Source organism: Macaca thibetana, chromosome 2, assembly GCF_024542745.1.
Source record: "Macaca thibetana thibetana isolate TM-01 chromosome 2, ASM2454274v1, whole genome shotgun sequence".
Classification (NCBI taxonomy): Eukaryota; Metazoa; Chordata; class Mammalia; order Primates; family Cercopithecidae; genus Macaca; species Macaca thibetana.
Genome location: NC_065579.1, coordinates 141,965,118 through 141,980,687, shown reverse-complemented (window position 1 = coordinate 141,980,687; position 15,570 = coordinate 141,965,118). Strand labels below are relative to the sequence as shown.

The 15,570-nt window shown below is 38.1% G+C and overlaps 3 protein-coding genes across 7 annotated transcripts in view; 1 reads left to right on the top strand and 2 right to left on the bottom strand.

Annotated features, from left to right (window-relative positions):
* The window catches only part of TSEN2 (tRNA splicing endonuclease subunit 2), a 728,632-nt gene that overhangs the window by 158,739 nt on the left and 554,323 nt on the right, over nt 1-15,570 (bottom strand). The gene's annotated exons all lie outside the window — the stretch shown is intronic.
* TIMP4 (TIMP metallopeptidase inhibitor 4) overlaps nt 1-15,570 on the top strand; it is a 328,069-nt gene that overhangs the window by 112,613 nt on the left and 199,886 nt on the right. The window lies entirely within an intron of this gene.
* Nucleotides 1-15,570, bottom strand: part of PPARG (peroxisome proliferator activated receptor gamma) — a 146,116-nt gene that overhangs the window by 59,493 nt on the left and 71,053 nt on the right. The window contains exon 1 of one of the 5 annotated variants that reach the window (XM_050781476.1): nt 4,085-4,347. The exons of the other annotated variants lie outside the window; for them this stretch is intronic. Coding sequence (XP_050637433.1) covers nt 4,085-4,100 — 16 coding nt within the window. The 5' untranslated portion in view covers nt 4,101-4,347. Of the gene's footprint in view, nt 1-4,084; nt 4,348-15,570 lie in introns of those variants that run through there. 5 annotated transcript variants of the gene reach the window in all.

The following is a 15,570-nucleotide window of genomic DNA, read 5'->3' as shown; positions in this document are numbered from 1 at the left end:
GGTGGATCACCTGAGGTCAGGAGTTTGAGACCAGCCTGATCAACATGGAGAAACCCCATCTCTGCTAAAAATACAAAACTAGCTGGGCGTGGTAGTGCATGCCTGTAATCCCAGCTACTCAGGAGGCTGAGGCAGGAGAATTGCTTGAACTCAGGAGGCAGAGGCTGCGGTGAGCCAAGATCGTGCCATTGCACCCCAGCCTAGGCAACAAGAGTGAAATTCCGTCTCAAAAAAAAAAAAAAAAAAAAAAGCCTTGAAAATATAAACAAGACTAGTCCTGTGAATGTGTGTCTGTGGTTTCAAGAGGACTAATTAGGTACTGTATGGGTTCACATGTCTATCTACATAAATAAGTACCCAAACAACCTTAAGTTATCTGTGTTTCAGTGTCAACACTGCACACCAAAAAGGGAAATGTGTACTGGTGATAGCTAAAGGTCATTCTAGGACTCAATGACACCCAGAGAAAAGTCTGTGCTCCTAAGGACAGGGCACCCATCCAACAGTGTCCTTTATTTCAAAATTCATCCAAACCTGTTTAACGCAGGTCATTCCATTTACTTTGCTGTCTCCTTGGCAGGCTTAATTTTCATTTCTGTACCTACTTTTCTTAGTATAACTTATTTTCATATTAAAGTATATTTCCTTTGTCTACATTGTAATATCCACAAAGGTGGGTTTGTCACCTATTTCTCACTATGCTATTGCAAAGTTTTCTGTATACAGAATAAAGGCTGACAAAGTGAGTTAAAGGTAGTGGATATGCTTCTGTATGAATACTGGGAAAAGAAAATAAGGATGCAAAAATATCTGGGGTGGGAGAGAAATTGGTTGCTCATGATTTTACTGGTTTAATTTTGCTTTCATTTTTAACATAAAACTTCAGTGACTCCCTTTCAATCACAGCCATGCTTCCTTCTTTTCTCTCTTTCTCCCTCCCTCCCTCCCTCCCTCCTTCCCTTCCTCCCTTTTAAAGAGACAGCATCTCACTGTGTTGCCCAGGCTGGTCTCAAACTCCTGCGTTCAAGTGGTCCTCCTGGCTCAGCCTCCCAAACTTCTGGGAATATAGGCGTAAGCCACTGTGCTCAGCCAAAGCCATGCTTCTTATTACAAAAATCATATCCCTAGGGGTTATGTATTATACTGTGGAAATTCTGGGAAAATTTTAAATGTCAAAATAGCCTTCTCTGTGTTAAGGAAAGAAGGAAAAGTTCATGTAATTTTTTAAAGATATTATATGAAATTCCTAGAAAACTTTGTACTTGTAGTACATCTCATGGCTAAAAGGATGCTGTTTTCTGTTTTTTTGTTTTGTTTTGTTTTTCATAGTAGCCTTTATTTTTGTTAAAGCAGTTTTAGGTTTACATAAAAATTGAGCAGAAAGTACAGAGGTCTCATGAAAGCCCTTCCCCAACCTCCTGTCCCCTCTCTACAAAACATGGTTTTCCCCTATTGCTAACACCTTGCACAGTGTAGTATACCTGCTACAACTGATGAACCAATATTGACACATTATTACTAAAGTCCATGGTTTACATTAGGGTTTGCTCTTTGTGTTGTATAGTTCTACTTTTTATTTATTTATTTATTTATTTTTTTGGTGGAGTCTTGCTCTGTCACCCAGGCTGGAATGCAGTGGCGTGATTTTGGCTCACTGCAACCTCTACCTCCCAGGTTCACATGGTTCTCCTGCCTCAGCCTCCTGAGTAGGTGGGATTACAGGCATGTGCCACCATGCCCAGCTAATTTTTGTATTTTTAGTAGAGAAGGGGTTTCACTATGTTGGCCACGCTGATCTTAAACTCCTGACCTCAAGCGATCTACCCGCCTCTGCCTCCCAAAGTGCTGGGATTACAGGTGTGAGCCACCATGCCCGGCCAAGTACTATGGGTTTTGACAAAGACATAATATCATGCATTCATTAGAGGATCACACAGAAGACTTTCACTGCCCCAAACATACCCCATACTCCACCTATTCATTCCTCCCTTCCTCCACCCAAGAATGGTATGTTTTTGCTCTCCTCTACTAGTAAGGGCATACTGGTGGAAAAGCAGGAGAAACACTGGCCTTTTAGCTCGGCATTCAAGGCCCTCTATGCCTCAGCCCTAACTTACTTTTTCAGTTTTATTTCCTCTGGTTATCCCAGACCTCACTCCCATTCTTGGCATCTCTGGCAGCTGGGCATATCATACTACCTGCCCAGGTTCAACATGCCCTGCCTCTTTTAGTCATGCAGGTCACCGAGGCTGCTGTGTCTTCTTCCTACTCCTCACCTCTTCATGCCACAAGCCTGCTTGTCTTTCAAAACCCAGTCCAAATGTTACTTTCTCCGTGAAACCATCTATGAACCCTCCAACTTAAAAACACTCCATTCTCTGTGTTCCCACAGCACTTTGTACCTCTGCTTTTAACTCGGATATAATTATTTGGATAACTATCTCCACCATTAGATTTCCAGTCTGGAGCAAAAGGACAGCATCAAATTATTCTATTTTCCCATGTGCATATTCTACGCACAGGTTTTTTTTTTTTTTAACCAAATTCTTGCCAATTGATGATCATATTTTATGCAGAAGAGTAAATTTTCATTTTGCTACTAAAGATGGAAAAATAACAATACTTTCTCAACAGTTTAGTTTTGTTAAGACTTAAGTTCCCTCCAAAAAAAGTTAATCTTCAACATTATCAATAAAATACAACTTAAGCCATAACTGTTCCCCCTCAACGACGTACATTCAGTTTTTTCTCTTTTGCTGATTACAAGAGGAAGGTTGGGGTCCTAGATGGTTTTCTTATTTTTCTAAGTTGAAAGGACAAACTAAGAAAGAAAAACAGCTTGCCTTTTCATCTCTATGAAAACATTGCCCAAACACACTTCTCCCCTTCCCCCCTGCCCTTCTCCCTTCCCTTTTACTCTGGGACACCTTGACCTAAACAACATTATTCCATAGATCATAGTTACTGGGAGGCACAGTGGTTCCCTAGACATTTTATTTTATTTTGACTTAGAGATGGGTCCAGAAAGCCTGCTTCTAATTTTGTCTCTAGAAAACATAAGCTACTGTTTCTGCCAAGCTGTAAGTTGAGGAGGTGTTTTTTGTTACTCCGTGCAATTACCCATGAAAGAACAAATGAACAAAATATTTGCATGAACAACAACCCTTCTCAGTAACAAGAACGGGTCTTAACTCCCCAGCTGGTGACACTGAATTGTGTTGCATCAGGGGTATATCCATTAATTTCACAACCTTTAGAGTGTTTCAAGCAGGCAAAAGTCTTTAGGCAGAACTTGTGAGCAAGGACATGGATGTGTGCTGTTATCTTAGACCTTCAGACTTGGCTTTAAATGCTGTTATAGTCAATGCGCAGACTTTTCACAATACTCAAAGGATGAAGTAGTTCAACAAAAATACAACCAATTTCAAGCAAAAATAAAGTAACTTCTTTAATCTGATAGGCATTATTATTTGGGAGCATGGAAGTGGGTTGCAAAAGATGCTAAATTATAAAATTGAACACCAGAAATATATGCTTTACCTTTGGGGTTTTATGTTGTCCCTTATGAAGAGAAAAGAAAAACTATGATTAGAATAGCTGGTAAAATGTTGTATCTTCTTCATATTTACATTAGCTAATACTAACAGGACACTAAATCTGTGCAAAGTACTACACCAAATACTGTGCCTGGATTGTGTCATTTAATCCTCACAACCAGCCCGAGGAAGTAGGTGCACTTATAATTTACCTTAAAGATGGGAAAACTGAGGCATGGACCTGGAAGTAAGTAACTTGTCTGAAAGTACACAGTTACTAAGCAGTAGAACTGACATTGAATCCAGATGGTCTGAAGCTCCATAGCCCACACTTGTGACTTTACACTGAACACTGGTTAGAAAAACATTATCTCTTCCTGATCTTCCAGTTCTATATTAAACAATTATTTAACAGTTCCAACAAATCTTCACTGAATACCTATGACGTGCCAGGCAGGCAGGGAGACAGCGGATGTACTACGAAGAGTAACTCTCAAATGAAAGCTTTATTAGAGAAACGTGTTCAGCTAGGCAACAAGAGTATGTACCTGAAAAGCCTTTCATAGGTCCTTTGTAGTTTTGTTGGAAATGGCCTTAAAAGACACTTAACTGCTGATTTTTCAATCCCTTCTCATTTGTTTCAGGTTAATGTCATGGTACTCATAACTGTGGTTCCAACTTGTTTATCCAGTCCATCCTTACTGATTCATGCAGACCAAGATCACTCTGCAGTGTAAACTGACCTGGGAATTTACTAATTCCTCTCCCATCATGACAGCTGACATCCAGAGACAAGAATCATCCTGAAACACTAGAGCAGAAAAGGCTGTTTTGAGATCATCTGAGTTCTCATTTGATAGATAAAGAAAATGAGGCAAAGTGACCTGCTCAGGGTTTCCTGGTGAGCTAGAGGCTGACTGGACAGGAGCCCAGCTTGGCTCCTCTAAGCCTGGCATTCTCAGCGCCACGTTATCAAGTTGTTACATGTAAATATGCTGAAAATGGGACTTTTAGCCTTTGCCACTTTTCAGAGATCCAGATTTATCTTTGGGGGGTCTTTAGTGAATGCATATGAATGGAATCAAATTTATGAGGGAAAAAGTCTCATGTAAGGAACCATTTCCTGGATGGTAAATTATCACAGAATAAAATGCAGAAGAACTAAATCTGTAACAGAATTTGTTTCTAACAAAAGTCATGGACTCTGAATTAATCAAAAGGTTTAGGGAATAGTCTAATAAAAATAAGCATTATCTTGGTTCATTTTTACATAGTAAGTTCAGATATACAAATTTTATGTGTTCGTTTGCTTTGCGCCGTTTGCTGTTCTGAATACTAACGGTGAAGAAGGATGGGCACAGCCCCATGTCAGACGCCCGAGGTTCCAATCCAACCCTATTGCTGGCAGTTCAGTGATCTTTTCATATCTAATCTCCATCTGTAGGATATTAATATTATCTCCCTCCTAGAGTTGTTGTGAGGATTAAATTAGATAATGTATGTAGAGCACTTACCATAGGGCTGGATACTTAATACGTTCTCAATAAATAGAATTAATATTAATAGTATAACAGTAACTTGTGTACACACTAGTTACCAGAGTACTACAGTCATGTAAAAGGTGGGCTAAAAGCCTCCAACACTACCACTAGGGCACAGGAAGAGGAAGAACCGCCAGCAAAGCCCTATTGTTTAAACAGGACTACGCCTAAAACAGATGTCCTGTTTTAAAGGCCTCTGGAAAAGGAGAGTCCGCAGCTCCTCTTGGTTACTCATTCCAATGCTTAATTGCTCTTTAGCAGCCAGGAAAGTCTATGTCTTATCTGGCATTTCCCCAACTGTGTTATACATATGTTAATAATGTTCCTTTAAAAATAACTAAAAACAAACAAAAAAAATCTGGTGATCAAGTAAATTTAGGCAATGCTAGGTTAAGCAAGGTTAAATAGGTTTACTGTGAGACTTCTTAAACTAACAGGCTAATGTTCACGAGAATACACAAAACAGAGAAAAAAGCACAGTGTGCAATATTTGAGGAGTTTAATATGTGATGGAATATAGTTTGAGAAATGATGATCTAACCTACGTTAAAGTTTGCAACTATCTCTTTTATCCCATTTTTTAAACATACAGTGATCATCCTCTGCACATTTGCCTTTTATCACACGTACTTGAAATGTATTCCTAAGTTGTTCCTCAGTTTTTCTTTAACTTTAGAATGACTAAGACCAAGGATTTATGTTGGTTAAAACAGTAACAAAACCAAGAGAGAAAGGATTTCTTAAACCACACAAAAAGGAACACTGTGAAGATTAATGCCCCTTCTGTAGAGATGATCATAAGTACTTCCTGACAGGAAAAAAAAAAAAGTACCATAGAAAGGATCAGGAATCAGAATGACATTGAACTTCTCAACAGTAACACTAGAAGCTAGAAAATCAATAGAACGATGTTGCTAAAATTCAGAGAAAAAAGAATTTCCAACTTAGAATTTTAGACTCAGCCAAATCGTCCATCAAGTATGGGAGTAAAGACATTTTCAGAAAGACAAGGTGTCCAGAAAAGTTACCATGTACTCTTTCCCAGAGTTCCCCACCAGAACCAAGGAAGAGAAAAGATGGGACCAGGAAACAAAGGATCTGAAACACAGGAGAGGGGTGAAAGGTGGTCCCAGGCGACAGATGCAGAGCAGCCTAGAGAAAACACAGGAGGAAGAAGGCCAGGTGGGATCACCTGAGAAACCAGAATGCCTGATATGTTTGACACTTCGAGAGGAGTTTTTATTACTTTGTCAGAGAGCTTGAGGATGAATTAGTGACGAGCACATAGCAAGAAACGACAACAAAATGAGCAATGACTAAGTGAAAAAAAATTAACTCCAAAAAAGTAAATAGCTAAGCAGGACAGGAAACAGAATCATAGCACACTGCTTAGCTCAACCTTAAGTAGCACTTTCAGTTATTACAATGTAAGCACAGACAACTGATTTAACCTCAAATTACAAGTAATTACACTATGAAGACGGAGGGGAGGGAGAAGTATGTGTTTTGGAAAAGGAAGTATGGTAGTAAAAGGACTAAATTATTATCTTCCACAGTAAGAAGTCAATGGATAAGAATACAATTTTAAAAATAATAGTATAAGTATGCTATGATGATTATTATCATTTTTGAGACAAGGTCTCTCTCTGTTGCCCAGGCTGTCATGCTGTAATGTGATCACAGCTCACTGTAGCCTCAAACTCCTGGGCTCAAGCAATCCTCCGACTTCAGCCTCCTGAGTAGCTGGGACCACAGGCGTGCACCACCACCGCTGGCTAATATTTGTATTTTCTGTACAGACGAGGTTTCACCATGTTGCCCAGGCTGATCTCAAACTCCTGGGCTCAAGTGATCTGCCCGCTTTGACCTACTAAAGTGTTGGGATTACAGGCATGAGCCACTATGCCTGGCCAATAGTGTAGGTATGTTATTCTAGAGGTAGGAAGGTAAATGCCAGAAGAAATATGTGAAAGAGTTAAAATCATTGCCTATGAGGAGTGGGATTTAGCTGTGGGACTGTGAGGATCTCTTCTTCACTGAAAGCTGTAGCTATGTACAAGTGTTATTTAGATAAAGGTAAAAATTAAGCTAAAATTCAGTATCTTTTAATTGTAATATCTTTCCATGATTTCTCCTAACAGAGGGAGTAAGTCTATTCCTTGCATGAGTTACCGTCCTCTTAAAAGCGATTATCATGCAATCATCTGGAAAACTGGAGATAATTTTAATGTAGTTTCAAGTAAAACGAAAGAAAATCAGAAAATAGTTTTGATACTTGAACAACAAATGGCTCTCCTTTTGACTCAAGCATTTAAAAAACAAATTCTACAAACTCACTTCTTTTCCTTCACATAGTATCCTGAGTTTTGTTTAGTGAAGGAGGAAAATACTCTGGAACCCATCAGCAGAAATACAATTTAGTAACAATAGGTAACAATTATTAAGTGCTTGTTGTAAACAGTCCTATGTTGTTATACACAAATATTATTACCACCTAACAGATTAAAAATATTAGACATAAAAAGGTTAAGTGATTTGCCCAATGTCAAATAGGTATTGGGGCTAGAGTTTAAATTCTGTCATGGTTTCTCTGAATATAGAACCTTTATTTTGGGCACCATGAATTAAGAAAATGATTAGAGGCTGGGCGCGCTGGCTCACGCTTGTTATTCCAGCACTTTGGGAGGCCAAGGTGGGAGGATCAACCTGAGGTCAGGAGTTCGAGACCAGCCTAGCCTACATGGTGAAATCCCGTCTCTACTAAAAATACAAACATTAGCCAGGCGCGGTGGCGCAGGCCTGTAGTCCTGTCTACTTGGGAGACTGAGGCAGAAGAATCACCTGAACCCAGGAGATGGAGGTTGCAGTGAGCCGAGTTCATGCCAGCGCACTCCAGCCTGGGCAAAGAACAAGACACCGTCTCAAAAAAAAAAAAAAAAAAAAAAAAAAAAGAAAACTATTAGAAATTAATTCTTTGGTGTGTCATTTGCTTCTTCAATACAAACAAATGTATTTTCATTTTATTGTCTACTTAGACTATATTCAAAACCAAATTCGATGTTTCTGTGGTTTGATTTCCCATTGATAGCTTTGAGATCGAAACATTGCAATATGTATCTTTAGCTACAAATTTCTTTATAATAAGCCAGAAGGTCTCACAGAAAATTTTCAAATTCAGATCAACAAAGAGTATTAGAAAGACCATGTTTTTTATTATTATATTTTATTTAAATAATAATTCTTTTTTAAGGGAGGGTCTCACTCTGTCACCTAGGTTGGAGTGCAGTGGCACAATTATGGCTCACTGAAGCCTCGACCCCGCTGTGCTCAAGAGATCCTCCCACTTCAGCCTTCCAAGTAGCTGGGACCACAGGCATTCACCACCACGTTCATCTAATTTTTTGATTTTTTTTTTTTTTTTTTGTAGAGGCAAGGTCTCATTATGTTGCCAAGGCTGGTCTCAAACTCTTGGACTCAAGCAATCCTCCCGCCTCAACTTCCCAAAATGTTGGGATTACAGGCATAAGTCACTAAGCTGGGCCCATGTTCATTTTAAAAAGCACATTTTCTCTTGCATGAACCACATCTTGTCTAGGGAGTTTGCTTACGCTGGTCCTGAGGTATCAGGACACAGAAAAGATTACAGGATTATGCCCTCACCAATATAACCATTTCTTCTGCTTCCTCAGCAAAAATTCACTATGGTTAAACTAGCTCAAGCTTGGTTCCTCTGCTAAAAGTACCTTCACACATTTCTAAACGGAGATGTTACTAATAATCTAATTAGGACTAAGGCTAAATCTGCTGAACAGTTGCTTTGGTTTAGTTGAAATTCTACTTTGTCTAGCACACACAAGTAGCACATGAAGAATGAACGAAAGTTATTCAGAAATGAAAGAGGGGTATCATTACAGATCTCACTGACATTAAAGGATAATAGGCTCTATGCTCACAAATTGATAATCTAGGTGAAATGAACTCATTCCTTGAAGGACCTAATTTTCCAAAACTCATACAAGATGAACTAGACAAATGGAATAGGCCTACATTTATTAATGAAATTGAATCAATAACTAATAACCTTCTGAAACAGAAGGCACCAGACTGAGTTCACCAAACATTTAAGGAAGTGATTTCTACCAAACATTTAAGGAAGTGATTTCTACCAAACATTTAAGGAAGAAATTATACCAATTCTCTGAAATCTCTTTCAGAATATAAAAGCAGAGGGAATACTTCCTAACTCATTCAATGAGACTAGAATTACCCTAATACTAAAACAAAACAGACATTACAAGGAAAATAAACCCTATAGACCAATCTCTCATGGACAGAGATGCAGAAATCTTTAACAAAGTATCAGCAAATTGAATTTAATAATGCATGAAAAGAATTATATACCATGACCAAGTGAGATTTAGCTGAGGTATGCGGGGTTGGTTCAACATTAGAAAACAAATTAATGTAATCTATCACACCCATAGGCTAAAGAAGAAAAATCACATGATCATATCAATAAATGCAGAAAAAGAATTTGACGAAAAAAGAGAACTTTCTAAACTTGATAAAGAACATCTACAAACAAAACCTATAGTTAACATCATACGTAATGGTGAGAAACTCAAGCTTTTCCACTAAGTTTAGGAATAAAGCAAGGATATCTTCTCTCACTACTGCTTTTCAACATCATACCAGAAGTCTTAGCTAATGCAACAAGACAAAAAAAGGAAATAAAAGGGATACAGATTGGGAAGGTAAAAATAAAACTGTCTTTGTTTGCAAATGACATGACCTCTATATAAAAAAATCCAAAAGAACAGAAAAAAGTCTCCTGGACCTAGTAAGTGATTATAGCAAGGTTGCAGGATACAAGGTCAATATACAAAAGTCATAATGCTTTCCTATATACCAGCAATGAACAAGTCAAATTTAATATTAAAAACACATTACCCCCAAATGGACATTACATTTTCCTCATAATGTCTGCTTTGTTTTACATTAGCACCCCCAAAAGTAAAATACTTAGGTAAAAATTTAATAAAATATATATGAAACCTATACAGGAAAACTACTACAAAACTCTGATGAAAGATATCAAAGAATGAAAAACATGGAGAGACACTGCATGCTCAAGGATAGGAAGACTCAGTATTGTCAAGATGTCATTCATTCCAACTTGATCTATAGATTCACTGCAATCACAATAAAAATCCCAGCAAGTTGTTTTGTGGATATTGGCAAACTGGTTCTGCAGTTTATATGGAGAGGCAAAAGACCCATAATAGCCAACTCAATATTAAAGGAGAACAATAAAGTTGAAGGACTGATACTACCTGACTTCAAGCCCTACTAGAAAGTTAAAGAATTAAGATAGTGTGGTACTGGCAAAAGAATGGACAAAGAGATCAAAGGAGCAGAACACAGAGCCCAGAAATAGGAACATATAAAGGTAGTCAGCTGATCTTTGATGAAGGAACAAGGGTAACATACTGGAGCAAAGATAGTCTTTTCAACAACTGGGGCTGGAGCAACCGGATATCCACATGCAAAAAAAAAAAAAAAAAAAAAATGAATTTAGACACAGAGCTTACTCTCTTCATAAAAATTAACTCAAAATGGAACACAGATCTAAATGTAAAGTACAAAACTATGAAACTCCTTGAAGACAATATAGGAGAAAACCTAGATAACTTTGAGCACAGATATGACTTTTTAGATACACCACCAAAGACATGAACCATGAAATAATTGATTATCTGGACTTCATTAAAATAAAAAAAAGTCTGCTCTATGCAAAACAGTGTCAAGAGAATGAGAAAACAAGCCACAGATGGGGAAAATGTATCTGTATAAAGCATATCTGATAAAGCAGGGGTTCCCAACCTCCAGGTCTGGACTAGTACCAGTCCATGGCCTGGGAGGAATCAGGCTGCACAGCAGGTGAGCTGCTGATGAGCAAGCATTACAGCCTGAGCTCCACCTCCTGTCAGATCAGTGGTGGCATTAGATTCTCACAGGACCACAAACCCTACTGTGAACTGTGCATGCAAGGGATCTAGGTTGCACACCGTATGAGAATCTAATACCTGATGATCTGAGGTGGATCAGTTTCATCCTGAAACCATTCCCGCCCCACCCCAGTCCATGGAAAAATTGTCTTCCATGAAACTGGTCCCTGGTGCCAAAAAGGTTGGGGACTACTGTGATAAAGAACTGTTATCCAAAATATACAAAGAACACTTAGAACTCAATAATAAGAAAGTGAACAACCCTGTTTAAAAAATGAGCAAAATATCTGACTAGACACTTCATCCAAGAAGATATACAGATGGCATGTGAACATGTGAAAAGATCTTCAACATCACATGTCATTAGAGCATTGCAAACTAAAACAAGGTAGCACTACAAATAGAATGGCCAAAATCTAAAACAGTAACACCACCAAATGTTGATGAGGATGTGGAGCAACAGAAACTCTCATTCTTTGCTGGTGAATGGTACAGCCACTTTGGAAGACAGTGTGGCCATTTCTCATAAAACTAAACATATTCTTACCATATGATCTAGTAATCACACTCCTTGGTAGCTATACAGATCAACTGAAAACTTAAGTCCACAAAAAATCCACACACAGGTATTTATAGCATCTCTATTCATAATTGCCAAAACTTGGAAGCACTAAGACACCCTTCAGTAGTTGAGTGGATAAACTATGGCTCATCCAAACAACGAAATATTATTCAGTGCTGCAAAGAAATGAGTTATCAAGCCACGGAAAGACATGGAAGAACCTTAAGTACATACTGGTAAGAGAAATAAGTCAATCTGAAAAGGCCACATACTGTGTGGTTCCAACGACATGATATTCTGGGAAGGGCAAAATCGTCAAGACAGGAAAAAGATCACTGGTAGTCAGAAGTTAGGGGGAGAACAGAATGAACAAGTGGATCCCAGAGGATTTTTAGGTCAGTGAAAATATTCTGTATGACACTACAATGGTGGATATGTGTCCTTATACATTTGTCCAAACCCAGACACCAAGAGTGAATCTTAATGTAGACTATGGACTTTGAGCGATAATGATGTGTCAATGGGGGTTTACTGATTGTAACAAGTGTACCACTTGGGTGCAGGATGTTGATAGTGGGGGAGACTGTGCATGGTGGGGGACAGGAAGTATATAGGAATTCTTTGTACTTTCTGCTCAATTTTGCTCTGAACCTAAAACTGCCCTAAAAAATAAAGTTATTAATTAAAAAAATAAAAAAAGAGGAAGAATGGTGTTTAGATCAGAAAAAAGAAGCTGGAATGTTTTTCCCAGCTAGCTCCCCCTTCACGTTTTGGTTTTGGCTTTGGCTTTGTAGTGATAGGGGAATGAAAACAGGGGAGAGGAGAGGAAAAGGAAAAATGAAAGGAAAGATCCAGACGAGTGTGTAATGACTCAGAAAGGAGGGAGCCACTGCAGATCTGCCAGAGTACCGTTTCCCTGCTGCCCACCCTCAAACACTATAAAGGACTTCCTGCAACTGGGAAAAGACAGATGGGGTCAGGGTTTTAAATCATACTTTACTACTGAAGGTCCTCTAGTAGCTTGGCATTACCATAGGGGGAAAGCCACTTTCTTACTCAGAGTTGTTTAGTCTGGTAATACCATGTGATACTCTCTGCTCTTTTGAAATTATATTTTCAATGTACTGTGTCAAGCACTCCTAATGGGAAGACAAGGGTCTTAAGCTAAATAGATATTGAGAACAAAAGTGTCAAAACAGATACAGCCAGATCACTAGTGGTTGTGAGCTGATTTGAAGATTTTCACTAGTTATACTACACAGTATCTTAACATGTATTACAATATGATATTAAAGTATACATAATAGACACTTTTCAAACTTTTAATCTTTCTCCTGAGCACTATAAAAAATATTCTAGGCTAGGTACAGTGTCTCACGCCTGTAATCCCAGCACTTTGGGAGGCCAAGGTGGGAGGATTACTTGAGCCTAAGAGTTCAAGATCAGCCTAGACAACATAGTGAGATCCTGTCTCTATAAAAAGTTTTTAAAAATTAGCTGGGTGTGGTGATGTGCTGTGGTCCCAGCTACTCGAAGAGGCTGAGGTGGGAGGATCACTTGAGCCCAGGAGGTTGAGGCTGCAGTGAGCCATGATCCAGCCTGGAGACAAAGTGAGACCCTGTCTCAAAAACCACCACCACCACAACAAACTATATGAAAGCATTTGATATAATTCAACATTCACTCATATTTTTTTTTAAAATAAAAAACCTCTTAGGAAGGAGAGGGAACTTCGTTAGTCTGCTAAAGAATACCTATAAAAACCAAACAAATAAACAAACAAAAATCCTAGAGTGGCCATCATACCTGATGGTGAAATATTTAAAGCTTTTCTCCTGAGATCAGCAACAAGGTAATGATACTATCATTTCTTCTCCTCACCACTGTACTGGAGATCCATCCAATGCAACAAAGGAAAAAGACACAGAAGAATTGGAAAAGACGAAATAAAACTAAAACTAACATTACTTACAGATGACATGACTGTGTTTTTTTGTTGCTGTTTCTTTCTTTTTTTTTTTTTTTTGAGATGGAGTCTCACTTTGTTGCCCAGGCTGGAGTGCAGTGGCATTATCTTAGCTCACTCCAACGTCTGCCTCTGGGGTTCAAGCAATTCTCCTGCCTCAGCCTCCCAAGTAGCTGGGATTACAGGGGCGTGCCACCATGCCTTGCTAATTTTTTGTATTAATTACAAAAAATGTAGAGACAGGGTTTCACTATGTTGGCCAGGCTGGTCTCAAACTCCTGAGCTCAAGTGATCCACCCACCTTGGCCTCCCAAAGTTCTGGGATTACAGGCATGAGCTACCATGTCGGGCAGACTGTGTTTTTAAAAATCCACAAACAACTCCATTACAGTTAATAAAATAATTTAGCAAAGTTGCTGGGTACAAAGTCAACATTCAAAAACCAATTATATTTCTATAAGCTAGCAACAAGTAGAATGTGAAATTTAAAAATTATTTTTGCAACAGCATCAAAACAATCAAATATCTAGGGGAAAAAAATCTAACAAAATATGTGTAAGATCTCTATAATGAAAACCCAAAAATACTACTTCAAAAAATTAAAGAAGAAATAAGTGAAAGGATAGTCCATGTTCATGGATTAAAGGACTCAATATTGTAAAGTTTTCAATTATTTCCCAATTTATCTATAGATTCAGAACAATTCCAATAAAAATCCCAGCACTTATGTGTGGTAACTGATATGCTGAGTCTAAAATTTATAAGGAAATTCAAAAGGCCAAGTGGCAAGGCAATCTTGAAGGGGAAGAGCAACGCTGGAGGATTTATACTACCAGGTATCAAACTATTTATAAAGTTACAGTACTTAAGGCAATCTTAATTGGTACAAAAATACAATGCAATCGAAGAGTAAGTCCAGAATAAATCCCAGACCTATATGGTCACCTGGTTTATGACAAAAATGTCACTGCTGGGGAGTGGGGAAAGGATGATCTTTTCAATAAACGAAGTAGGTCAATTGGATATCCACATGGAAAGAGATAAACCCTTACCTTACAACATATGCAAAAATCAATTCTGTGTGGATTACGGATCTAAATGTGAAACATAAAACCAGAAAACTTTTAAAATAAAAACTAACACACTTTATTAACCCTGGAGGAGGCAAAGCTTTCTTCAAAAGGATATAAAAAGCACTTACTGTAAAAGAAAAATCTAGTATATTAGACTACATTGATTAGAAATGTCTGCTTATTAAGTAAATGAAAAACCACACAGAGTAAGAGAAGATATTTACAATACATGTATCTGACAAGGTATGCTTTAGAACATTTACCTAAAGTACTCAATATAAAAATGTGTGAAAGACTTGAACAGGTACTTTACAAGAAAGGATAGCCAAATGGACAACAAACACTTTTTAAAGTGCTTAACTTTTTAGACATCAGAAAAGGGGAGATTAAAATTAGAATATGATACCAACACACCCATCAGAATGGCTACCGTGAAAAAGACAGAGAATGCCAAGTACCAGTGATGGTGTGGAAGAGCTAGAACACTCATACACTTCTGGTACAAGTATAGATTCCTAGAGCCCTGTTCAGAACTGTTGGCAACATCTCCTGAAGCTCAACATACTCTATTATTGGCTGAACCATATAGTTACCAGAAATGCATACGCTCCTTCACTAAGAGACCTATAGGACAATGTTCATAGCAGTACTATTTGCAATACTGAAACCCATCTGAATGCCCATCAACAGTAGGATAAATATGTTGTGATACATTTATACAATGAAACACTATACAGTAATGAGAATGAAGTACAATTACATTCAATAGTGTGATTAATCTCACGAACAAATGCTAAGCAAAAGAATCCAGACACAAAAGAGTAAACTATGTATAATTCTATTTACATAAAATTCAAAACTGGGCAAAACTTATCAATGAGTGA